This window comes from Ranitomeya imitator, chromosome 7 (assembly GCF_032444005.1).
Source record: "Ranitomeya imitator isolate aRanImi1 chromosome 7, aRanImi1.pri, whole genome shotgun sequence".
NCBI lineage: Eukaryota > Metazoa > Chordata > Amphibia > Anura > Dendrobatidae > Ranitomeya > Ranitomeya imitator.
Genome location: NC_091288.1, coordinates 115188151 through 115215551, shown reverse-complemented (window position 1 = coordinate 115215551; position 27401 = coordinate 115188151). Strand labels below are relative to the sequence as shown.

The window sequence follows — 27401 nt, the reverse complement described above, 5'->3', positions numbered from 1 at the left end:
CAACAAGGTGGAACTCAACACTGCACATGCTTCAGAGACTGTGCGAACAGAGGCGGGCTGTTATGTTTTTGTGGGAGGATACACATACACGGGCAGGCAGTAGGATGGCAGACATGGAGTTGTCAGGTGTGCAGTGGTCGAAGATTCAAGACATATGTCAAGTCCTTCAGTGTTTTGAGGAATGCACACGGCTGGTTAGTGCAGACAACGCCATAATAAGCATGAGCATCCCCCTAATGCGTCTGCTGATGCAAAGTTTGACGCACATAAAGGATCAGGCGTCTGCAGCTGAGGAAGAGGAAAGCCTGGATGACAGTCAGCCATTGTCTGGCCAGGGCAGTGTACAGGACGAGGTAGCGGGCGAAGAGGAGGAGGAGGACGAGGAGGATGATGGGGATGATTATATTTTTAATGAGGAAGCTTTTCCGGGGCCACTGGAAATTGTTGGCGCGGCAAGGCCGGGTTCTGGTTTTTGGAGGGACACAAGTGACGTGGATTTGCCTGAAACTGCCCCTCAACCAAGCACAACCGCAGATTTGAGAACTGGAACTTTGGCCCACATGGCGGATTATGCCTTACGTATCCTCAAAAGGGACACACGCATTACTAAAATGATGAACGATGACGATTACTGGTTGGCCTGCCTCCTTGATCCTCGCTATAAAGGCAAATTGCAAAATATAATGCCACATGAGAACTTGGAAATAATATTAGCAACTAGTGTTGAGCATTCCGATACCGCAAGTATCGGGTATCGGCCGATACTTGCGGTATCGGAATTCCGATACCGAGATCCGATACTTTTGTGGTATCGGGTATCGGTATCGGATACATAGAGATGTGTAAAATAAAGAATTAAAATAAAAAATATTGATATATTTACCTCTCCGGCGGCCCCTGGTGAGTCCGCGGGTAACCGGCAGGCTTCGTTGTTCAAAATCAGCGCTTTTAGGACCTGAGAAACACGTCCCGGCTTCTGATTGGTCGCGGGCCGCCCATGTGACCGCCACGCGACCAATCACAAGCCGCGACGTCACCGCAAGCTATTAGCGCGCTCATTTTTGAAAAATGAGCGCGTTAATGACTTTCAAAGACGTAGCGGCTTGTGATTGGTCGCGGCCACGCGACCAATCACAAGCCGCGACGTCACCGCAACCTATTAACGCGCTCATTTTTAAAAATGAGCGCGTTAATGGCTTTCAAAGACGTAGCGGGTTGTGATTGGTCGCGGCCGCGACCAATCACAAGCCGCGACGTCACCGCAAGCTATTAACGCGCTCATTTTTAAAAATGAGCGCGTTAATGGCTTTCAAAGACGTAGCGGGTTGTGATTGGTCGCGGCCGCGACCAATCACAAGCCGCGACGTCACCGCAAGCTATTGACGCGCTCATTTTTAAAAATGAGCGCGTTAATGGCTTTGAAAGACATAGCGGCTTGTGATTGGTCGCGTGGCCGCGACCAATCACAAGCCGCTACATCTTTGAAAGTCATTAACGCGCTCATTTTTCAAAAATGAGCGCGCTAATAGCTTGCGGTGACGTCACGGCTTGTGATTGGTCGCGGCCACGCGACCAATCACAAGCCGCTATGTCTTTCAAAGCCATTAACGCGCTCATTTTTATAAATGAGCGCGTCAATAGCTTGCGGTGACGTCGCGGTTTGTGATTGGTCGCGGCCACGCGACCAATCACAAGCCGCTATGTCTTTCAAAGCCATTAACGCGCTCATTTTGAAAAATGAGCGCGTCAATAGCTTGCGGTGACGTCGCGGCTTGTGATTGGTCGCGGCCGCGACCAATCACAACCCGCTACGTCTTTGAAAGCCATTAACGCGCTCATTTTTAAAAATGAGCGCGTCAATAGCTTGCGGTGACGTCGCGGCTTGTGATTGGTCGCGGCCGCGACCAATCACAACCCGCTACGTCTTTGAAAGCCATTAACGCGCTCATTTTTAAAAATGAGCGCGTTAATAGCTTGCGGTGACGTCGCGGCTTGTGATTGGTCGCGGTCGCGACCAATCACAACCCGCTACGTCTTTGAAAGCCATTAACGCGCTCATTTTTAAAAATGAGCGCGTTAATAGCTTGCGGTGACGTCGCGGCTTGTGATTGGTCGCGTGGCCGCGACCAATCACAAGCCGCTACGTCTTTGAAAGTCATTAACGCGCTCATTTTTCAAAAATGAGCGCGCTAATAGCTTGCGGTGACGTCGCGGCTTGTGATTGGTCGCGGCCACGCGACCAATCACAAGCCGCTATGTCTTTCAAAGCCATTAACGCGCTCATTTTTAAAAATGAGCGCGTCAATAGCTTGCGGTGACGTCGCGGCTTGTGATTGGTCGCGGCCACGCGACCAATCACAAGCCGCTATGTCTTTCAAAGCCATTAACGCGCTCATTTTTAAAAATGAGCGCGTCAATAGCTTGCGGTGACGTCGCGGCTTGTGATTGGTCGCGGCCGCGACCAATCACAACCCGCTACGTCTTTGAAAGCCATTAACGCGCTCATTTTTAAAAATGAGCGCGTTAATAGCTTGCGGTGACGTCGCGGCTTGTGATTGGTCGCGTGGCCGCGACCAATCACAAGCCGCTACGTCTTTGAAAGTCATTAACGCGCTCATTTTTCAAAAATGAGCGCGCTAATAGCTTGCGGTGACGTCGCGGCTTGTGATTGGTCGCGTGGCGGTCACATGGGCGGCCCGCGACCAATCAGAAGCCGGGACGTGTTTCTCAGGTCCTAAAAGCGCTGATTTTGAACAACGAAGCCTGCCGGTTACCCGCGCTGAGTTCAGGGGCCGCCGGAGAGGTAAATATATCAATATTTTTTATTTTTATTCTTTATTTTACACCTCCCTATGGATCCCAGGGCCTGAAGGAGAGTTTCCTCTCCTTCAGACCCTGGGAACCATGAGAATACCTTCCGATACTTGATGTCCCATTGACTTGTATTGGTATCGGATATCGGTATTGGCGATATCCGATATTTTTCGGGTATCGGCCGATACTATCCGATACCGATACTTTCAAGTATCGGACGGTATCGCTCAACACTATTAGCAACCAAACAATCAACTCTTGTTGACCGTTTGCTTCTGGCATTCCCTGCACACAGCGCCCGTGATCGTTCTCACACGAGCTGCAGGGGCCAGCAGACCAGAGGAGTTAGAGGGGCAGAAATCAGAAGTGGCGTTGGCCAGAGGGGTTTTCTGACCAGGTTGTGGAGTGATTTTGCTATGACCGCAGACAGGACAGGTACTGCAGCATCAATTCAAAGTGACAGGAGACAACATTTGTCCAGTATGGTTACAAACTATTTTTCATCCCTTATCGACGTTCTCCCTCAACTGTCATTCCGATTTGATTACTGGGCATCCAAATTAGACACCTGGCCAGAATTGGCAGAATATGCATTGCAGGAGCTTGCTTGCCCGGCAGCTAGTGTCCTATCAGAAAGAGTATTCAGTGCTGCAGGTTCAATACTAACAGAAAAAAGGACTCGTCTGGCTACCCAAAATGTAGATGATCTAACCTTCATTAAAATGAACCACAACTGGATTTCGAAATCTTTTGCCCCACCTTGCCCGGCTGACACCTAGCTTTCCTATGAAAAGGTCTTGCCTGTGGACTATTATGAATGACTTTTCCAATATCGTAATTTGCTGCACCTGATTGTCCAGCATACGACATGTTTACACCTCCCTAAATGGCCAAACTCCCCACACGGGGCCGTGATATCGCCACTTGGCGCCAGCACCCGTGAGAGTGCTGTTTTTTTTCTGAAGAGGTGGGTGTGCCCGCTTTTGGTCGACGGCACTGCCACTGGGTCCCTCATAGTACAATAAAGTGTCTCTGGCGGTGGTGGTGTGCACCCAACGTCAGACACACCGTTGTAATATGAGGGGCCCTGGGCCTGTACCGCCGGCCACAAGACAGTTCCCCCCCCCCCCAGCTCAAACAGTGCTCTACCACTTGCAAAATTATCTCTCACAGCTCCACCAATGTTTAGTTTATGCGCTGACATCCTTCAATGCCTGGCACTGACAACACCATTGTATTGACATTTTTGTTATGTTAGGCCTTCGAAGCCTGTCTGCGGTCCCTCCTTCCACTAGGCCTCCACTGACCATTGTACTGCTGCCCGTGTACCCCTGGAACCAATTTTAAATTGCCAACAGCCCAATTTTGTTATGTTATGCCTTCGAAGCCTGTCTGCAGTCCCTTCTTTCTAGTACTACTACACTGACCAGACCACTGCTGCCCGTGTACCCCTGGAACCAATGTTAAATTGCCTGCACCCCTATTTTTGTTATGTTAGGCCTTCAAAGCCTGTCTGCGGTCCCTCCTTCCACTAGGCCTCCACTGACCATTGTACTGCTGCCCGTGTACCCCTGGAACCAATTTTAAATTGCCAACAGCCCAATTTTGTTATGTTATGCCTTCGAAGCCTGTCTGCAGTCCCTTCTTTCTACTACTACTACACTGACCAGACCACTGCTGCCCGTGTACCCCTGGAACCAATGTTAAATTGCCTGCACCCCTATTTTTGTTATGTTAGGCCTTCGAAGCCTGTCTGCGGTCCCTCCTTCCACTAGGCCTCCACTGACCATTGTACTGCTGCCCGTGTACCCCTGGAACCAATGTTAAATTGCCTGCACCCCTATTTTTGTTATGTTAGGCCTTTGAAGCCTGTCTGCGGTCCCTCCTTCCACTTGGCATCCACTGACCATTGTACTGCTGCCCGTGTACCCCTGGAACCAATGTAAAAGTGCCTACAGCCTGTCCAATTTGTTATGTTAGGCCTTCGAAGCCTGTCTGCGGTCCCTTCTTTCTACTACAACTACACTGACCAGACCACTGCCGCCCATGTACCCCTGGAACCTATTTTAAAGTGCATACAGCCAATTTTTTTTCTCTATTTTACAATTATAAAGCCCAGATGGACTACGCTGTACCACGGTAAGAGCTACCCAGTCGTCACTTCTTTTGCAAGAAATGCCATCCCAGCACTACAGCATCATGTAAAAATCTGCATTGTCCATGCTCTCTGGCTATCTAATAGTAGAAAGGTGCACCTGACAACAGATGCATGGACCAGTAGGCATGTCCACGAAAGGTTAGATGTCCATTACGGCGCACTTGGTTAATGTTGTGGATGCATGGTCCACAGGGGAAAGCCTACAAAGTCTGTCTGCAGTCCCAAATATAAATTGTCCTCCGCTTACCACACCAATGCTGCCTGTGTACCCCTGGAACATTTCATAAACTCCATTGACCAAAATTTGGGGTTTACAGCCTACTACCAGTGTCTGCCGCTCCAAGGTGTTCCCGGGGTTGCCTTTTCTGAGCTTTGATCTTCAGGCTCTTCTTAAGTAGTTGTTGAAAACAACACTGCATTCGGCCTACAAGTTGGGTCTGGGGTGTAGAGATGGTGTGTTCCACTCCAAGGTGTTCCCCAGGTTTCCTCGCCATTGCTGCGATCTTAATGCTCTCGTTTAGTAGTTGTTGGAAACTACAGTGCATTAGGCCTACAAATTGGACATGGGGTGTAGAGAGATGGTGTGTTCCACTCCAAGGTGTTCCCCAGGTTTCCTCTCCATTGCTCCGATCTTCCTGCTCTCGTTTAGTAGTTGTTGGAAACTACAGTGCATTAGGCCTACAAATTGGGTATGGGTTGTAGAGAGACGGTGTGTTACACTCCAAGGTGTTCCCCAGGTTTCCTCTCCATTGCTTCGATCTTCCTGCTCTCGTTTAGTAGTTGTTGGAAACTACAGTGCATTAGGCCTACAAATTGGGTATGGGGTGTAGAGAGATGGTGTGTTCCACTCCAAGGTGTTCCCCAGGTTTCCTCGCCATTGCTGCGATCTTAATGCTCTCGTTTAGTAGTTGTTGGAAACTACAGTGCATTAGGCCTACAAATTGGGTATGGGGTGTAGAGAGATGGTGTGTTCCACTCCAAGGTGTTCCCCAGGTTTCCTCGCCATTGCTGCGATCTTCCTGCTCTCGTTTAGTAGTTGTTGGAAACTACAGTGCATTAGGCCTACAAATTGGGTATGGGGTGTAGAGAGATGGTGTGTTCCACTCCAAGGTGTTCCCCAGGTTTCCTCGCCATTGCTGCGATCTTAATGCTCTTGTTTAGTAGTTGTTGGAAACTGCAGTGCATTAGGCCTACAAATTGGGTATGGGGTGTAGAGAGATGGTGTGTTCCACTCCAAAGGGGTTCCCCAGGTTTCCTCGCCATTGCTTCGATCTTCCTGCTCTCGTTTAGTAGTTGTTGGAAACTACAGTGCATTAGGCCTACAAATTGGGTATGGGGTGTAGAGAGATGGTGTGTTCCACTCCAAGGTGTTCCCCAGGTTTCCTCGCCATTGCTGCGAACTTAATGCTCTCGTTTAGTAGTTGTTGGAAACTACAGTGCATTAGGCCTACAAATTGGGTATGGGTTGTAGAGAGATGGTGTGTTCCACTCCAAGGTGTTCCCCAGGTTTCCTCGCCATTGCTGCGATCTTCCTGCTCTCGTTTAGTAGTTGTTGGAAACTACAGTGCATTAGGCCTACAAATTGGGTATGGGGTGTAGAGAGATGGTGTGTTCCACTCCAAGGTGTTCCCCAGGTTTCCTCGCCATTGCTGCGATCTTAATGCTCTCGTTTAGTAGTTGTTGGAAACTGCAGTGCATTAGGCCTACAAATTGGGTATGGGGTGTAGAGAGATGGTGTGTTCCACTCCAAAGGGGTTCCCCAGGTTTCCTCGCCATTGCTTCGATCTTCCTGCTCTCGTTTAGTAGTTGTTGGAAACTACAGTGCATTAGGCCTACAAATTGGGTATGGGGTGTAGAGAGATGGTGTGTTCCACTCCAAGGTGTTCCCCAGGTTTCCTCGCCATTGCTGCGAACTTAATGCTCTCGTTTAGTAGTTGTTGGAAACTACAGTGCATTAGGCCTACAAATTGGGTATGGGTTGTAGAGAGATGGTGTGTTCCACTCCAAAGGGGTTCCCCAGGTTTCCTCGCCATTGCTTCGATCTTCCTGCTCTCGTTTAGTAGTTGTTGGAAACTACAGTGCATTAGGCCTACAAATTGGGTATGGGGTGTAGAGAGATGGTGTGTTCCACTCCAAGGTGTTCCCCAGGTTTCCTCGCCATTGCTGCGAACTTAATGCTCTCGTTTAGTAGTTGTTGGAAACTACAGTGCATTAGGCCTACAAATTGGGTATGGGTTGTAGAGAGATGGTGTGTTCCACTCCAAGGTGTTCCCCAGGTTTCCTCGCCATTGCTGCGATCTTCCTGCTCTCGTTTAGTAGTTGTTGGAAACTACAGTGCATTAGGCCTACAAATTGGGTATGGGGTGTAGAGAGATGGTGTGTTCCACTCCAAGGTGTTCCCCAGGTTTCCTCGCCATTGCTGCGATCTTAATGCTCTCGTTTAGTAGTTGTTGGAAACTGCAGTGCATTAGGCCTACAAATTGGGTATGGGGTGTAGAGAGATGGTGTGTTCCACTCCAAAGGGGTTCCCCAGGTTTCCTCGCCATTGCTTCGATCTTCCTGCTCTCGTTTAGTAGTTGTTGGAAACTACAGTGCATTAGGCCTACAAATTGGGTATGGGGTGTAGAGAGATGGTGTGTTCCACTCCAAGGTGTTCCCCAGGTTTCCTCGCCATTGTGGCGAACTTAATGCTCTCGTTTAGTAGTTGTTGGAAACTACAGTGCATTAGGCCTACAAATTGGGTATGGGGTGTAGAGAGATGGTGTGTTCCACTCCAAGGTGTTCCCCAGGTTTCCTCGCCATTGCTGCGATCTTAATGCTCTCGTTTAGTAGTTGTTGGAAACTACAGTGCATTAGGCCTACAAATTGGGTATGGGGTGTAGAGAGATGGTGTGTTCCACTCCAAGGTGTTCCCCAGGTTTCCTCGCCATTGCTGCGATCTTAATGCTCTCGTTTAGTAGTTGTTGGAAACTACAGTGCATTAGGCCTACAAATTGGGTATGGGGTGTAGAGAGATGGTGTGTTCCACTCCAAGGTGTTCCCCAGGTTTCCTCGCCATTGCTGCGATCTTAATGCTCTCGTTTAGTACAGTAGTTGTTGGAAACTACAGTGCATTAGGCCTACAAATTGGGTATGGGGTGTAGAGAGATGGTGTGTTCCACTCCAAGGTGTTCCCCAGGTTTCCTCGCCATTGCTTCGATCTTCCTGCTCTCGTTTAGTAGTTGTTGGAAACTACACTGCATTAGGCCTACAAATTGGGTATGGGGTGTAGAGAGATGGTGTGTTACACTACAAGGTGTTCTCCAGGTTGCTTTTCCTGTGCTTCTATCTTCAGGCTCTCATTAAATTTTGGTTAAATGGAACAACTGCATTTGGCGTACTAGTTGGGTTGGGGCCTACTATCGGTGTCTGCCACTCCTTGCTGTTCTCCTGGTTTCCTGTCCTGAAATTCCATTTTCAGGCTCTCGTTAAGTAGTTGTTAATGTTAGACTGCATTTGGCCTACTAGTTGCGTTGGGGCCTACTATCGGTGTCTGCCACTCCTTGCTGTTCTCCTCCACTGAACAAAGCTGTGCCGCCTGTTTACTACGGTTGCCAATTTTGAACTGCATTTCGACTACTTACTGATTTGGGCCTACTCTGTGTCAGCCTCTCATTCCAGTTGTCCTCCACTGCAATGCCCCCTGGTTAGTCCTGTGTTACCAATTTTGAACTGCATTTAGCCCACTTTATTCTTTGGGCCTATATCTGTGTTTCCTCCTCATCCTGCCCATTGCCCAGCCAGTGATAGATGAGTCTGCTGGTACATTGACCCATAACGCTAAATTCCCCGTGCACGCTACACAGCAAGATTGTGACCCTGCTGAAAGTCAGGTTCCTCTTCCCGCATACCATACCACCTTACACGGGGACAAAGAGGAAGGTGCAGATGAAAGTGCAGGTTCCTTCATCAGGTGGGGGGAGGAATACTAGTTGGCGACGTCACTGGCACAGGGCCTCTCATAGTACGCAAAAGTGTTGCTGCCGGTGGGAGGCGCCCCCGCCGTGCAAACACACTGCTGTACTTTGAGGGGCCCTGTGCCAGTGCCAGTGCCAACGAGTGGGCCCCCCCTGCTTGCTCAGGATCACAGCACTTGCAAAGTTGAAATACTTTCCTCTCCCTGCTCCACTGCCGTGACGCGTTCCAGATTTCCTGGGCCCACTAATTACTTGAACCAGCCCTACCCCCCACAACTTTAGCCAAATGACCCCCAATTTCAAATGCCTTCCAATTATTATAAGCTAAATTACGATTGACAAGCTTCAGTAAAAAGAATGGATGTTTTTGCCATTAAAATGGGCAGTGTAGGTGTTTTCCTGGCCTCCACTCACTGCCGACTATGCTCCCCCATTGACTTGCATTGGGTTTCGTGTTTCGGGCGATACCCGACTTTTCGCGATAATCGGCCGATTCCACTCGACTCGACTTCTAAGATAGTCGGGTTTCGCAAAACACGACTCGACTCTAAAAAGGTCAAGGTCGCTCAACCCTACTGGTGACATTATACACAGGAGCTCCGTATATAGTATACAGTGTATAGTGGCAGTGTACAGGTAACACACTGACTCACCAGTGACATCTCTAGGTGAAGTCCTTCATCTTTGTTTTTCATCTTTCATACAGCACAGATCGCCATCACTTCTTACAGCCAAGTGTGCTGAGGGTGGTGTGTAGCGCATTTTGTGTGTGTGTTCATATCCCGTGTGTGGTGAGTATCCCATGTCGGGGCCTCACCTTAGCAACGGTACTTTCTGGCGCCATTGCTCTCATTCTTTAAGTCCCCCTTGTTCTTATCTGGCAGCTGTCAATTTGCCTCCAACACTTTTCCTTTCACTTTTTCCCCATTATGTAAATAGGAGCAAAATTGTTTGGTGAATTGGAAAGTGTGGGGTTTAAATTTCGCCTCACAACATAGCTTATGACGCTCTCAGGGTCCAGACGTTTGACTGTACAAAATTTTGTGGCTGTAGCTGCAACGGTGCTGATGCCAATCCCAGACATACACACATACATACACACACACACACATTCAGCTTTATATATATACTAGCTGAAGAGCCCGGCGTTGCCTGGGCATAGTAAATATCTGTGTTTAGTTATAGCACCTCACTTTTCTTATTTTCCCATCACGCCTCTCATTTTCCCCATCACATCTTTCATTTTCCCCCTCACATCTCTCATTTTCTCCCTCACACCTCTCATTCCCCCTAACACTTGTCATTTCGACCTCACATCTGTCATTTTCCGATCACTCCACTATTTTCCCTCAGTCCTCTCATTTTGCACTCACACCTTTTCATTTTCACCTCACACCTCTCATTTTCACCTCAGTATATACATGTTTGTCATCTCCCTTATATATAGTATACACCTGTATGTCATCTCCTGTATATAGTATATACCTGTATGTCATCTCCCCTGTATATAGTATATACCTGCTGTGTGTCATCTCCCCTGTATATAGTATATACCTGTATGTCATCTCCTCCTATATCTAGTATATACCTGTATGTCATCTCCTCCTATATCTAGTATATACCTGTATGTCATCTCCTCCTGTGTATAGTATATGCCTGTGTGTCATCTCCCCTGTATATAGTATATATCTGTGTGTCATCTCCTCCTGTATATAGTATATACCTGTATGTCATCTCCTCCTATCTATATATATAATTGTCTAAGGGTTTTTCCGTCTGTCTGTCTGTCTGTCTGTCCTGGAAATCCCGGCTCCCTGATTGGTCGAGGCCTGGCGGCCTCGACCAATCAGCAACGGGCACAGCGACGATGATGTCATAAAGGACGTAGACATCTCACGTTTCTGATTCAGCGACGGGCACAGTATCGACGTAGATGTCATAATGGTTGCCATGGCGACGATGATGTCATAAAGGTTGCCTCGACCAATCAGCGACGGACACAGTCTGCCGCGAATTCTGGAATCATCATTGTCCATATACATATGCATATTCTAGAATACCCGATGCGTTTGAATCGGGCCACAATCTAGTATATAGCATATACCTGTATGTCATCTTCTCCTGTATATAGTATATACCTGTAGGTCATCTACTCCTGTCTATAGTATATACCTGTGTGTCATCTCCTCTTGTATATAGTATATACCTGTATGTCATCTCCTCCTGTATATAGTATGTACCTGTATGTCATCTCCTCCTGTATATAGTGTGTACCTGTATGTCATCTCCTCCTCTATATAGTATATACCTGTGTGTGATCTCTCCTGTATATAGTATATACCTGTGTGTTATCTCCCCTGTACATAGTATATATCTGTATGTCATCTCCTCCTGTATTAGACCTCGTTCACACGTTATTTGGTCAGTATTTTTACCTCAGTATTTGTAAGCTAAATTGGCAGCCTGATAAATCCCCAGCCAACAGGAAGCCCTCCCCCTGGCAGTATATATTAGCTCACACATACACATAATAGACAGGTCATGTGACTGACAGCTGGCGTATTTCCTATATGGTACATTTGTTGCTCTTCTAGTTTGTCTGCTTATTAATCAGATTTTTATTTTTGAAGGATAATACCAGACTTGTGTGTGTTTTAGGCCGAGTTTCGTTTGTCAAGTTGTGTGTGTTGAGTTGCGTGTGGCGACATGCATGTGGCGACTTTTGTGAGATGAGATTTGTGTGGCGACATGCGTGTAGCAACTTTTTGTGTGTCGAGTTGCATGTGACAGGTTAGTGTAGCAAGTTGTGTGCAGCAAGTTTTGTGCATGGCGAGTTTTGCGCGTGGCGAGTTTTATGTGTGGTGCCTTTTGAGTATGTGCAAGTTTTGTTTGAGGCAACTTTTGCATGTGTTGCAACTTTTGTGCATGTGGCAAATTTTCCGCGGGTGCAAGTTTTGCGTGAGCCTAGTTTTGCATGTGGTGAGTTTTGCGTTTCGACTTTTATGTGGCGAGGTTGGTGTATGTGTGGTGAAATGTGTGCTGAGGGTGGTATATGTATTCAAGCACGTGGTAGTGGCGCATTTTGTGTGTGTGTTCATATCCACGTGTGTGTTGAGTATCCCATGTCGGGGCCCCACCTTAGCAACTGTACGGTATATACGCTTTGGCACCATTGCTCTCATTCTTTAAGTCCCCCTTGTTCACATCTGGCAGCTGTCAATTTGCCTCCAACACTTTTCATTTCACTTTTTCCCCATTATGTAGATAGGGGCAAAATTATTTGGTGAATTGGAAAGTGCGGGGTTAAAATTTCACCTCACAACATAGCCTATGACGCTCTCGGGGTCCAGACGTGTGACTGTGCAAAATTTTGTGGCTGTAGCTGCGACGGTTCAGATGCCAATCCCGGAAATACACAAATACACACACACACACACACACATACACACATACACACATTCAGCTTTATGTATTATATATATATATATATATATATATATGAATATATATATATATATATATATATATATATATATATATATATATATATATATATATAAACAGTACAGACCAAAAGTTTGGACACACATTTTCATGACTATGAAAATTGTACATTCACACTGAAGGCATCAAAACTATGAATTAACACATGTGGAATTATATACTTAACAAAAAAGTGTGAAACAACTGAAATTATGTCTTATATTCTAGGTTCTTCAAAGTAGCCACCTTTTGCTTTGATGACTGCTTTGCACACTCTTGGCATTCTCTTGATGAGCTTCAAGAGGTAGTCACCGGAATTTGTTTTCACTTCACAGGTGTGCCATGTCAGGTTTAATAAGTGGGATTTCTTGCCTTGTAAATGGGGTTGGGACCATCAGTTGTGTTGTGCAGAAGTCTGGTGGATACACAGCTGATAGTCCTACTGAATAGACTGTTAGAATTTGTATTATGGCAAGGCAAAAGCAGCTAAGTAAAGAAAAACGAGTGACCATCATTACTTTAAGAAATGAAGGTCAGTCAGTCTGAAAAATTGGGAAAACTTTTTAAAGTGTCCCCAAGTGCAATGGCAAAAACCATCAAGCGCTACAAAGAAACTGGCTCACATGAGGACCGCCCCAGGAAAGGAAGACCAAGAGTAACCTCTGCTTCTGAGGATAAATTTATCTGAGTCACCAGCCTCAGAAATCGCAGGTTAACAGCAACTCACATAAGAGACCAGGCCAATGCCACACAGAGTTCTAGCAGCAGACACATCTCTACAACTGTTAAGAGGAGACTTTGTGCAGCAGGCCTTCATGGTAAAATAGCTACTAGGAAACCACTGCTAAGGACAGGCAACAAGTAAAAGAGACTTGTTTGAGCTAAAGAAAACAAGGAATGGACATTAGACCAGTGGAAATCTGTGCTTTGGTCTGATGAGTCCAAATTTGAGATCTTTGGTTCCAACCACCGTGTCTTTGTGCGATGAAGAAAAGGTGAACGGATGGAATCTGCATGCCTGGTTCCCACCGTGAAGCATGGAGGAGGAGGTGTGATGGTGTGGGGGTGCTTTGCTGGTGACACTGTTGGGGATTTATTCAAAATTGAAGGCATACTGAACCAGCATGGCTACCACAGCATCTTGCAGCGGCATGCTATTCCATCTGGTTTGCGTTTAGTTGGACCATCATTTATTTTTCAACAGGACAATGACCCCAAACACACCTCCAGGCTGTGTAAGGGATATTTGACCTAGAAGGAAAGTGATGGGGTGCTACCCCAGATGAGCTGGCCTTGACAGTCACCAGACCTGAACCCAATCGAGATGGTTTGGGGTGAGCTGGACCGTAGAGTGAAGGCAAAAGGGCCAACAAGTGCTAAGCATCTCTGGGAACTCCTTCAAGATTGTTGTCAGGCCATTCCCGGTGACTACCTCTTGAAGCTCATCAAGAGAATGCCAAGAGTGTGCAAAGCAATCAGCAAAGCAAAAAGTGACTACTTTGAAGAACCTAGAATATAAGACATATTTTCAGTTGTTTCACACTTTTTTGTTAAGTATATAACTCCACATGTGTTAATTCTTAGTTTTGATGCCTTTAGTGTGAATGTACAATTTTCATAGTCATGAAAATACAGAAAAATCTTTAAATGAGGTGTGTCCAAATTTTTGGTCTGTACTATATATATATATATATATATATATATATATATATATATATATTTATATATATTTCATACAGCGCTAGATAGCTTAAAAGCTGGTAATTCAATTGCCGGCATTTGCTATCTCCTTATCAAACCTGACAGGATATGAGACATGGTTTACTTACAGTAAACCATTTCATAGCCCTTATGTTTTAAGTATTCCTCACTACTAATGCTAGAAGTGTCTGTGTGCACATTTTGGGGGCTCTAGGTGTTAAAATAAAGGGCACAATTTTCTCCACCAGAATGGGAAAGGCTGTGACTATATTTACAGCATATATATATATATACCTACACTATGTGTAGCCATTTATTCGATCTATTCTATTCTAACCTGTCAGTGTGATTTTACTGTACACCGCACTGAATTGCCGGCTTTTCTATAGAACACCGCTGCGTATTTCTCGCAAGTCACACTGATGGTCCATGTGTAATCCATATTTTTCTCGCCCCCATAGACCTTCATTCGCAGATTTCTTGCGCAATACGCTGACAAACGCAGCATGCTGCGATTTTCTACGGCCATATAACACGGCTCCGAAATATGCGGCAGATAGGAGCTGCCCCATAGAGAATCATTGGTTCATGTGCAATGCGTAGTTTTTGCGCCTCTCATACGTCCGTAAAACTTTCTAGTGTGACGCCGGCCTTAGAGATAAGCAAATAGATTTAAGTGTAATGACATCTAGTTGAATTTTTTTTTTTTAAATTGCATTTATGAAAATATAGATTTTTTTCATGATTAGCCATCAAAATGTTAAAAATGTAAAAAGGAAAAATTCCTACATTCATCGTAATGCTTATCTTTCCGGTTACTCTGCATCACCCATTTGGTCATGACATTGTAAACTTACAATACAAAAGGCCTGATCGTAGCTAAATAACCTGGATTACAATGAAGAAGCTGGAGATTCAGTGCACTATGAAAGACAGAATAGAACCGGGCAGCGAGCAGCAGGGCTGCCAGATAGATGAATAGTGAGTTGAGTAATAGTTAATTTTTGTTTTAATTTTACCATTTGCTGGCCCTGAGTGGTTTACTAAAATGGATCCTAAGATTTATTCTACTTTTTCTTTCAAGGAATCGCAAATTGAATTGTGGAGTTTAAACTTGTCTAGAAAAGCAAATGTCAGGAAATGAAACTCAAACTGATCAATCCTCTCATCTCTAGTTATTGTTGCAGTCAGGTAAGGATTAGTGATGAGCGAGTATACTCCTTGCTTGGGCTTTCCTGAGCACGCTCAGGTGACATCCGAGTATTTATGACTGCTCAGAGATTTAGTTTTCTTCCCGGCAGCTGAATGATTTACAGCTACGAGCCTGCTTGATTACATGTGGGGATTCCCTAGCAACCAGGCAACCCCCACATGTACTCAGCCTGGCAAATAGCTGTAAATCATTCAGCTGCCGCAATGAAAACTAAATCTCCGAGCAGTCAAATACTCGGAGGTCTTCCGAGCGTGCTCAGGAAAACCCGAGAAATGAGTATACTCGCTCATCACTAGTAAGGATGAGATGTCACTGAAGGTCAAAGAAGATTTTTTTTTAATTTATAATATTTTTTTACTTAGAAAAATGTTATATTTGACAAATTTCTGTGGCATTTTTAAATAGTTTTTCATTAATTTACTATGCAATAATTTGAAACTTTAGACAGTTTTCTACTGTCTATTGTGTGTTCTTAATTCAGAAGGTCGGTAATGCTAAGGTAATATTAAACAATTAATCTAACTGGACAATAGAGCTATCACACGGTTATATTTTGCAGATTTTCCTAAACTCTTGTGCACGTTGCTGGTACTGTAAACTGCAGTGGATTTTCAGCAAGCAAATTCCCAGAACAACATCTGCTGTGCTTTTGCGTCGTGCAAACTTAAGTCTTCATTTTTAAAACTCCCTAAGCACTTAAAAGATAGATGTGTAGAACTGTAGATAGATAGAAACAGGAACAGCACACCGTTATTTGTGAAAGAAGAGCTGTTTTAATTTAGCCCATGATGGCGACGTTTCAAAGAAGTGAACCTTTTTCAAGTAGTGACTTGACTGCTTGAAAAAGGTTAACTTCTTTGGACCGAAATGTCGCCCTTATGGGCTAAATAAAACCGCTCTTTTTTTCACAAATAACGGTGTGCTGTTCCTGTTTTTTGGATTCCTACATTCAAGGTTTGGTATTTGCCTGTGGGAGCTTTTTTGCACCCGAACTCCTTATCTGCTTATTGTGCTGTGTGTGTGTGTGTATGTATATATATATATATATATATATATATATAATATAAGGCTGGGAGCGTCACTCTATCCGAAGCCTTTATAGACTGTGCAAGAGCAAGCGCTGGCGCAGTCTGGACCCCACAGAGTGACGCTCCCAGGAGAGCGCGGTATGCGTAAACAGTGAACGCACACCGTGATCTCCAACAGAGAGGCAGGGACGCGCGAGGAGGGAAAGTATAAGCTATATTCACCTGTCCCATTCCAGCGCTGCGTGCCGCTTCTTCCGGGTCCTCTGCCTGTGACGTTCACAGTTCAGAGGGCGCGATGATGCGCTTAATGCATGCCGCCCTCTGACTGAACAGTCACAGCCAGAGGACCCGGAAGAAGCGGCACGCAGCGCTGGATCAGGGCCAGCTGAATATAGCAAGTGTCGGGGGCCTGAGCTAGCGGTGACTCAGGCACCTGACCCCCACAGCGCGCCAGTGTCCCCGCCTGCTCAGGCCCCCCAGCACTCGGCGCCCAGCGACGATAGGTGAGTATGTTATTTTTTTTTTATATATCGCAGCAGCATACGGGGCATAAAATACTATGGAGCATGTTATGGGGCCATAAACCTTTATGGAGCAGTGTACGGGGCATATACTATGGAGCATCTTATGGGGGCCATAAACCTTTATGGAGCAGTGTACGGGGCATATACTATGGAGCATCTTATGGGGGCCATAAACCTTTATGGAGCAGCATAAGGGGCATATACTATGCAGCATCTTATGGGGGCCATAAACCTTTATGGAGCAGCATACGGGGCATATACTATGAAGCATCTTATGGGGGCCATAAACCTTTATGGAGCAGCGTACGGGGCATATACTATGGAGCATCTTGTGGGGGCCATAAACCTTTATGGAGCAGTGTACGGGGCATATACTATGGAGCATCTTATGGGGGCCATAAACCTTTATGGAGCAGTGTACGGGGCATATGGATGGGAGCAGCAAATTACAGAACGGTGGTGCAGGATGGGAGCAGCACATGACAGAACGGGGGCGCAGGATGGGAGCAGCACATGACAGAACGGGGGCGCAGGATGGAAGCAGCACGTGACAGAATAGGCCAAAAACAAAAGAAAAAGTGAGCTGCAGAGCCTTCCTTCTTCCAGCAGATCAGCAGCAGTGAGTGGTGACGGACTGACTTCAGTATAGGGGGTGCTCGCATGGAAGATAGATGCAAACATGTAGATCAGAACAGAAAATGCGGCAGCACTCACCCATCTGTGGTCCAATTCTTTATTCAAAACCTGTAGAAGCGCTTGGATCAGCGCGAAACAGCTGTCGTCGTTCACCTGCTCACCTCCTGTCCACCTGCACTCCCTCGGATCGCAAGGCTATACTCTTTCATGCTTTGAATAAAGAATTGGACCACAGATGGGTGAGTGCTGCCGCATTTTCTGTTCTGATCTACGTGACAGAATAGGGCAGCACATGACAGAATGGTGGTGCAGGATGGCAGCAGCACATGACAGAACGGGGACACAGGATGGGAGCAGCACATGTCAGAATGGAGGCGCAGGATGGGTGCAGCACATGTCAGAATGGAGGCGCAGGATGGGAGCAGCACATGTCAGAATGGGGGCGCAGGATGGTAGCAGCGCATGTCAGAATGGGGGCGCAGGATGGGAGCAGCACATGACAGAATGGGGGCGCAGGATGGGTGCAGCACATGACAGGATGAGGGGGCATGATGGGAGCAGCACATGACAGGATGGGGGCACAGGATGGAAGCAGCACATGACAGAATGGGGGCGCAGGATGGGTGCAGCACATGACAGGATGGGGACGCAGGAAGGAGCAGCACATGACAGGATGGGGGAGCAAGATGGAGCAGCACATGACAGGATGGAGACCATATACCAATATAAATGCTCGCCACCCGGGCGTAGAACGGGTTCAATAGCTAGTATATATATATATATATATATATGTATGTACAGTGTTTATATGTGTATATACGTACAGTGTGTATATGTGTACAGTGTGTATATGTGTATATATGTACAGTGTGTATATGTGTATATATGTACAGTGTGTATATGTGTACTGTATATATGTACAGTGTGTGTATATGTGTGTGTGTATATATATATATATATATATATATATATATATACAGTATATATACATATGTGTGTGTGTCACTGATATATATATATATATATATATATATATATATCAGTGACACACACACACATATATATATATGTACTGTATATTACATACATAGATAGAATAAAAGCTGCCAATTCAGTAGCCGTGTACTGTAGAATCACAGCGGGAGCCAACAGGATAGAAGAGATGGATTATATACAGTAAATACAAATAAAATAGATATGCAGATGTCAGTGACAAATACAATTAGTACAGTGTGTATGCAGCTTACTGTACATGTAATTAGCAGAGGGAAAGCCGATGGCTGGGGGACAATGTTTATAGCCTGGTAAGGGGGTAATTCCTATGGAGCTTCCCAGACTATTAATATCAGCTCACAGCCATATAATTAGTCTTTACTGGCTATTAAAATGGGGGGATCCTAAAAATAATTACGTAGGGTCCCCCCTATAATTAACCATCAAAGGCTACGCAGACAGCTGTGGGCTGATATTATTAGCCTAGGAAAGGGCCATGGATACTGCCCCCCAAGCTAAAAATATCAGCTCTCAGCAGCATCAGAAAAGCGCATCTCCAAGATGCGCCAATTTTGTCACTTAGCCTCGCTCTTCCCACTTGCGCTGTAGCGGTGGCAAGTGGGGTGATAGTGGGAGGGTTAATGTCACATTTGTATTGTCAGGTGACATCAAGCCCAAATCAATAAGATGCCCCCATTATTAACCCCATAGTCACTTTGTATGAAAATGCACACCAAGAATCAAGTCCTTTAATTGAAAGAATGACAGATTCCTTTAATAATTTTAATCAAACCATACTTACGACCTCTCCCATTTCCTTGATGCCCTTGTCATCTGCAAAAGAGTTAAAAACAAAAAACAATATTCCTCACCTTTCTACAGAGATGCAGCTAATCCATTTGTCCCATGATGGGTCTAGCTCAGCTACATCTATCATCTACAGTTAGGTCCATATATATTTGGACAGAGACAACATTTTTCTAATTTTGACTGTAGACATTACCACAATGAATTTTAAACAAAACAATTCAGATGTAGTTGAAGTTCAGACTTTCAGCTTTCATTTGAGGGTATCCACATTAAAATTGGATGAAGGGATTAGCAGTTTCAGCTCCTTAACATGTGCCACCCTGTTTTTAAAGGGACCAAAAGTAATTGGACAGATTAAATAATTTTAAATAAAATGTTCATTTTTAGTACTTGGTTAAAAATCCTTTGTTGGCAATGACTGCCTGAAGTCTTGAAATCATGGACATCGCCAAACGCTGTGTTTCCTCCTTTTTGATGCTCTGCCAGGCCTTCACTGCGGTGGTTTTCAGTTGCTGTTTGTTTGTGGGCCTTTCTGTCTGAAGTTTAGTCTTTAACAAGTGAAATGCATGCTCAATTGGGTTGACGTCAGGTGACTGACTTGGCCATTCAAGAATATTCCACTTCTTTGCTTTAATAAACTTCTGGGTTGCTTTGGCTTTACGTTTTGGGTCATTGTCCATCTCTAGTATGAAACGACGACCAATCAGTTTTGCGGCATTTGGCTGGTTCTGAGCACACAGTATGGCTCTGAATACCTCAGAATTCATTTGGCTGCTTCTGTCCTGTATCACATCATCAATAAACACTAGTGACCCAGTGCCACTGGCAGCCATGCATGCCCAAGCGATCACACTGCCTCCGTCATATTTTACAGATGATGTGGTATTCTTTGGATCATGAGCTGTACCACGCCTTTGCCATACTTTTCTCTTTCCATCATTCTGGTAGAGGTTGATCTTGGTTTCATCTGTCCAAAGAATGTTCTTCCAGAACTGTGCTGGCTTTTTAGATGTTTTTTAACAAAGTCCAGTCTAACCTTTTTATTCTTGATGCTTATGAGTGGCTTGCACCGTGCAGTCAACCCTGTGTATTTACTTTCATGCAGTCTTCTCTTTATGGTTGACTTGGATATTGATACGCCGACCCCCTGGAGAGTGTTGTTCACTTGGTTGGCTGTTGTGAAGGGGTTTCTTTTCACCATGGAGATTATTCTGCGATCATCCACCACTGTTGTCTTCCGTGGGCGCACAGGTCTTTTTGCATTGAGGAGTTCAGCAGTGCTTTCTTTCCTTTCTCAGGATGTACCAAACTGTAGATTTTGCCACTCCTAATATTGTACCAATTTCTAGGATGGTTTTTGCCTGTTTTCGAAGCTTAAGGATGGCTTGTTTCACCTGCATGGAGAGCTCCTTTGACCGCATGTTTACTTCACAGCAAAACCTTCCAAATTCAAGCACCACACCTCAAATAAACTCCAGACCTTTTATCTGCTTAATTGAGAATGACATAACGAAGGAATTGCCCACACCTGTCCATGAAATAGCCTTGGAGTCAATTGTCCAATTACTTTTGGTCCCTTTAAAAACAGGGTGGCACATGTTAAGGAGCTGAAACGCCTAAATCCTTCATCCAATTTTAATGTGGATACCCTCAAATGAAAGCTGAAAGTCTGAACTTCAACTGCATCTGAATTGTTTTGGTTTAAAATTCATTGTGGTAATGTCTATAACCAAAGTTAGAAAAATGCTGTCTCTGTCCAAATACATATGGACCTAACTGTATATGGCAGGCTGTATGGTTGCATGATGCGACCATATAGCCTGTCATCCAGCAGAAACACTGAGCATCGTGTGCTCAGTGTCTCCCTGTGGACTCCTGTTACATGTCTGAGTGCACCGCAAGCTTGAGAAAGTTCTCCACCTCACGGTGCCATCAGACAGGTTCTGTGAATTCACAGCTAATAAACTCACTTCACCTTTCTCATGTCAATGTGAGCACCGTGGTAAAATTTCCCATGATATCCAAAGTATCCATGGCCCCTTTCTAGGCTATTAATATCAGCCCGCAGCTATCTGCATAGCCTTTGCAGGATATTATTTATAGGGGAATCCTAGGTCTTTTTTTGGGTCCCCCATTTTAATAGCCAGTAAAGGCTAAGAATACAGTTGTAAGCTGATATCAATAGCTTGGGAAGCTGAATGGGTATTACCCCCTTCCCAGGCTATAAACATCGGCCCCCATCCATCGACTTTCCCTCTGCTAGTTATGAAAATTATGTGGGAGCCCAAGCCATTTTTTTCAGAAAAATAATCTTTTATTAATTAAATTCTTGTACAGTAAGCTACACACACACTGTACTACTTGTATTTGTCATAGACGTCTGTATATCTACCAATTCTATGTGTATTTACTGTGTGTAATCCATCTCTTCTAGCCTGTCGGCTCCTGCAGTGATTTTATAATACATGGCAGATGAATTGCCAGCTTTTCTTCTATCTATCTATGTAATATAAATATATATATATATATATATATATATATTTATATATATATATATACCGCATATACTCGAGTATAAGCTGAGATTTTCAGCGGTCCCTGCATGTCCCGCGGTCTTCGGGCGCTGCAGCTTCTTCCCCTGTTCAGCGGTCATTGGTACCGCTCATTAAAGTAATGAATATGGACTCCACTCCCATAGGGGTGGAGCCGCATATTTATTACTGTAATGAGCGGTACCATGTGACCGCTCACTACAGGAAGAAGCTGCCGGTTCCCGGAGACCATGGAGCATGCAGGGACCGCATCAGGAGCGCCGGGAGCAGCAGATGAGTATTCCATATTCACCTTTCCGCGTTCCACTGACGCTCCGTCTTCCGCATCCTCTGCACTGACTGTTCAGTGACATATAAATGTGCGCGCCACCCTCTGCCTGAACAGTTACTGCGGAGAGACGGGACGCTGAGCAGCAGCGGGCTGCAAGAGAGGTGAGTATGTCATTTTTTTTAGAGCAGCAGCCGCAGCAGCAGCATTACATGTGGCACAATGTTATATGGAGCATCTATGGGGCCATAAAGAACTACATGGAGCATTATATGGGCACCTGTCATGATTCCAATGGCAGGGAATCACAAAAGGACAAGCACCAACGAGCTCTAGGGTGATGGAACCTGAGCTGACCGCGACCCTAAACCTGAACACACAAATAACAATAGCCGGGGAACGTGCCTACGTTGATCCTAGACGTCTCGCACCAGCCGAAGATCTAACTTCCCCTATTAGAAGAAACACAGACCTCTCTTGCCTCCAGAGAAATACCCCACAGAAATAGCAGCCCCCCACATATAATGACGGTGAAATGAGAGGAAGGCACATACACAGTATGAAAACAGATTCAGCAAAATGAGGCCCGCTAAAACTAGATAGCAGAGGATACAAAAGTAAACTGCGCGGTCAGCAAAAAACCCTTCAAAAAACCATCCTGTAATTACTTGAACTCATGTTCCAACTCATGGAACATGAGGAGCAATTACAGCCCACTAGAGCAACCAGCAGCAAAGAAACAATTATATGCAAGCTGGACAAGACAAAAATAAAGCAAAACGTGGAACAAGAAAATCAAAAACTTAGCTTGTCCTGAAGATTACTGAAGCCAGAAGCTGAGGTAACAAAACACTCTGATAACCTTGATAGCCGGCGGGGAAATGACAAGAAAGCCCGGTTAAATAGGAAACTCCCAAATCCTAATAGAACAGGTGGACACTAGAGACAGCAGAACACAAATCACCCAGTACCATCAGTAACCACCAGAGGGAGCCCAAAAACAGAACTCACAACAGGCACCTATGGGGCCATAAAGAACTGCCTGGAGCATTATATGGAGCATCTATGGGGCCATAAAGAACTGCATGGAGCATTATATGGGGCATTTATGGGGCCATAAAGAACTGCATGGAGCATTATTTGGGGCATCTATGGGGCCATAAAGAACTGCATGGAGCATTATATGGGGCATCTATGGGGCCATAAAGGACTGCATGGAGCATTATATGGGGTATCTATGAGGCCATAAAGAACTGCATGGAGCATTATATGGGGCATTTATGGGGCCATAAAGAACTGCATGGAGCATTATATGGGGCATCTATGGGGCCATAAAGAACTGCATGGAGCATAATATGGGGTATCTATGGGGCCATAAAGAACTGCATGGAGCATTATATGGGGCATCTATGGGGCCATAAAGAACTGCATGGAGCATTATATGCGGCATCAATGGGGCCATAAAGAACTGCATGGAGCATTATAAGGGGCATCTATGGGGCCATAAAGAACTTCATGGAGCATTATATGGGGCATCTATGGGGCCATAAAAAACTGCATGGAGCATTATATGGGGCATCTATGAGGACATAAAGAACTGCATGGAGCATTATATGGGGCATCTATGGGGCCATAAAGAACTGCATGGAGCATTATATGGGGCATCAATGGGGCCATAAAGAACTGCATGGAGCATTATATGGGGCATCTATGGGGCCATAAAAAACTGCATGGAGCATTATATGGGGCATCTATGAGGCCATAAAGAACTGCATGGAGCATTATATGGGACATATTTGTAGGTGGAGCATCTTATGGGGCCATAATGAACTGTATGGAGCATTATATGTGGCTTCTGATTCAATATAGATATTCAAAAACACTTAACCTACTGATGTCTCAATTAATTTTACTTTTATTGGTATCTATTTTTTTATTTTGACATTTAATGGTAGCTGCTGCATTTTCCACCCTAGGCTTATACTCGAGTCAAAAGTTTTCCCAGTTTATTGTTGCAAAATTAGGGGGGTCGGCTTATACTCGAGTATATACGGTGTGTGTGTATATATATATATATATATATATATATATATATATATTATACATATATATCTTTGGGTGTCATTGACATCGAAATATCTATATATCATGTGCTTATATCTATTCTAGCTATTCTGTTCTAACCTGTCAGTGTGATTTTACTGTACCCGACACATGAATTGCCGACTTTTTAAAGGACACTGGTGCATAAAAATCGGACAGCACTCGCCTGGTCAGAGTGCTGTGCAATTTTTTTTCTCGCACCAATAAGCTTGCATTGGAGAGTCTGGGCCAACTCTTTGTGAAAATCGCAGCATGCTATGATTTTACACGCATGTTGAATATGGCTGAGAAAATAAACGGTGATGTGAGCTGCCCCATAGATTAACACTGGGCTGAGTGCTATGCAATGTTTTCTCACATAGCACTTGCCTGTATTCTACGGTAGTGTGACGTCGACCTTACTATAAGAGAACCAGGAGGCTAATAGAGTGGATGATAGAGAGACTTTGGGGATCTACATTGCTAAAAGCTGCAGAGAAATTCAGAAGAGCTAGAAGGGACTAGTTACCATTAGATTTAGATATTGGTAGATTGATAGAGAAGAAAGGTAAGTATCCAGCTCCAACTTCAGTTTCAAATGCTCTCCGAGTTGTGACAAAGGACGGCAGAGTGCGTTTGAAACTGGTAACCTCATTGTCTGTCTGTGACATGATCTTTCCTACCATGGAGCTATTATTTTCAAATAAAGGAAGCTTTTAACTGGATTTGGAGCTGGATACTGACCTTTCCTCTACAATTCATGTATGGGGAGGATGAACTTTCCATGCTCCTGTACATATACAGTAAAAGCAAAAGGCGAGCTGGCTTTTTTTCAATTTCAGATATTGATAGAAACTTTGTTATTATCATTTATTATTGTAGCACCATCCATGGTGCCTTAAAAGGAAAAGTTAAAATCTATGTCCAAGGGTAAGGTATACTCTCACATTAACTTTGTCATTATATATCCATTGTATGGCAGCATTATTTGTATACTGAGGACATTTTATTTGGACTTTGACCTGCAGTATTTGTGTGAAATAAAACAAGAGTTATGTGAACACTGTATATTTGTATTATTTCCAATAGTTGGCATTTTAGTACAGTTTAAACAAGTAAGTAAAAACTTCATATGAATCTGTGCAATAAAAATCTATAGCAAGATAAACTGATCAATAGATAGAAATTGATAAAGTACGATAGCCAAAAATACTAAACCGTGGGCAACATGGTGGATCAGTGGTTAGCACTGTTACTTTGCAACGCTTTGATCCGGAGTTCAAATCCACCAAGGACAACATCTGTGAAGAGTTTGTATCTTCTCCCCATGTTTGGTTGGTTTCCTCCAAGTTCCCTGATTTTCTCCCACATTCCAAAGACAGACTGATAGAGAATTTAGATTGTGAGCTCCAAGGGAGACAGTGATGACGGTGTCTGTAAAGCGCTGCGGAATTAATGGCGCTATATAAGTGAGTAAAAGAAATAAGTACACTAGGAATCAGCTGGGGCAAACTTAAGGAATGCTAGATGGATTCTGGTTCCAAGGAACTGCCCTCCTCTGTCCAGAGACAACATTGCATTTAAATAAATGTGACCTTCTTTTAAGAGCTAACTCCATACTCAGTTAATATTGTAAGCCAATTTCAGACATGCAGCATTTCATTATGTTAAAGGATTTCTGGAATATTCAATGAATAGTTTTTTCTTAGTGCCTGCAATCAAGGTATGAATAGTGAATATTCTACCAGCGGCCCTTCACTGATCTGCAAAGTAAAGGAGCATCAGTTCTCTTTATGTAAAAATATTGCTGTCAAATTAGCAAAGTAAAGGAATGCAACTTTGTCTTTTTTATTGTGGGCAGTAATACACTTTGTGACAACATGTTTCCAAGCATCCCGATTTATAAAAAATGAACGCTTGTAGCATACTCATAGGTCAATTATTTATTTTTTCTGTAGAAATCATTCTAATAAAGTGGAGTCCTAAGTAAGAATCTCTCTGAGTTGTTTAGTGTAGTGTCTGAGTTGTTAAGTTGGTGTTATAGAAATAAAAAAATATTAAAATACCAAACATAACTAATTATAGTATTCTAATTCTTATTATGAATCCTCTATTAATACAACTTCAAACGTATGTAAATTTTGTGCGATTTTCTTATACCGCTTTAATCAACATAGTTGCATAAGTTTAGGCCAAAATCCATAATTTTCTCTTGCACTTTGCCTACAGGTACAAACAGAAATCAAGAAAACATGGACTAGATGGAATCTTGCTTTTGATTGGAAAAGCACAACACACTGTGGTAACTTCAGGTATGGCTCTGTCCTGACAAATATGACCCACAGCACCAGCAGCCAGTCACAAATGGTAACCAGCTCTCGCATGGTATTGATCTCCAGTAAAGTCAGTCGAAGTGCCAGCAAACAAGCCGATGGTCATATGAATTTGCCTGGGTATGTTAGAAGTAACTCTGAACATGAATGTTTGCCTCACTGGATTCAAGAAGAGGCCATTGAGGATGACGAGAATCAGGTTGATGATATATCCTTAAAGGAGTCATTAAGGCCACTACAAGTGAACACAGAGGCAGAGATCAACAGAAATCATGTGGAAGAAACTCTATAAGAAATAGTTTTGAAATATGGCCCAAAAGGATCATTTGCCTAAAACGGGTAATTTATGTATTTTTTTTAATCTTCCTATTATTAGTCATGCTGAGAATGTATACATTTTGTAAATTATTACTGCATGGCTCAGTATTGGAGATGTGTTTCTGCACAAACTGAGATTAAGCACAATTACAGTTGTTTAAATAAAAAAACGCATAGACAAAGAAAATGAAGCTGTATTAAATATGAAGAGATTTTTTTCTGCTGCTAAAATAGTACATTTATATTAACAGTGCTGTATTTTCATTGCTTAAAATAAAATGCTGGAATAATTGTTTTATAGTTATTTTTTTACAATTTATGAATAGGCCAGTTTCAGACGTGCGTATTTTACATGCATTTGTTGACCATGTCCAACACAAAAAATGTAACCATGTATTAGTCTCTTCCACTGTCAGGTGTGACTTGCATATTTAGATCTATTAATGCGAAAAAAGCAGTTATCACAAGGATCACCCATGCTCCATGTTTTTACACATACATTGCAAATATTAACTTTTGATGCGTAAATACA

General features: G+C 44.1%; 1 protein-coding gene across 1 annotated transcript in view; it reads left to right on the top strand.

Moving 5' to 3' along the window:
* The window catches only part of PTH2R (parathyroid hormone 2 receptor), a 1239906-nt gene extending 1212742 nt beyond the window's left edge, over positions 1-27164 (top strand). The window contains exon 13 of the mRNA XM_069733763.1: positions 26448-27164. Coding sequence (XP_069589864.1) covers positions 26448-26843 — 396 coding nt within the window. The 3' untranslated portion in view covers positions 26844-27164. The remainder of the gene's footprint in view (positions 1-26447) is intronic.
* The last annotated feature ends 237 nt before the right edge of the window (positions 27165-27401 follow it).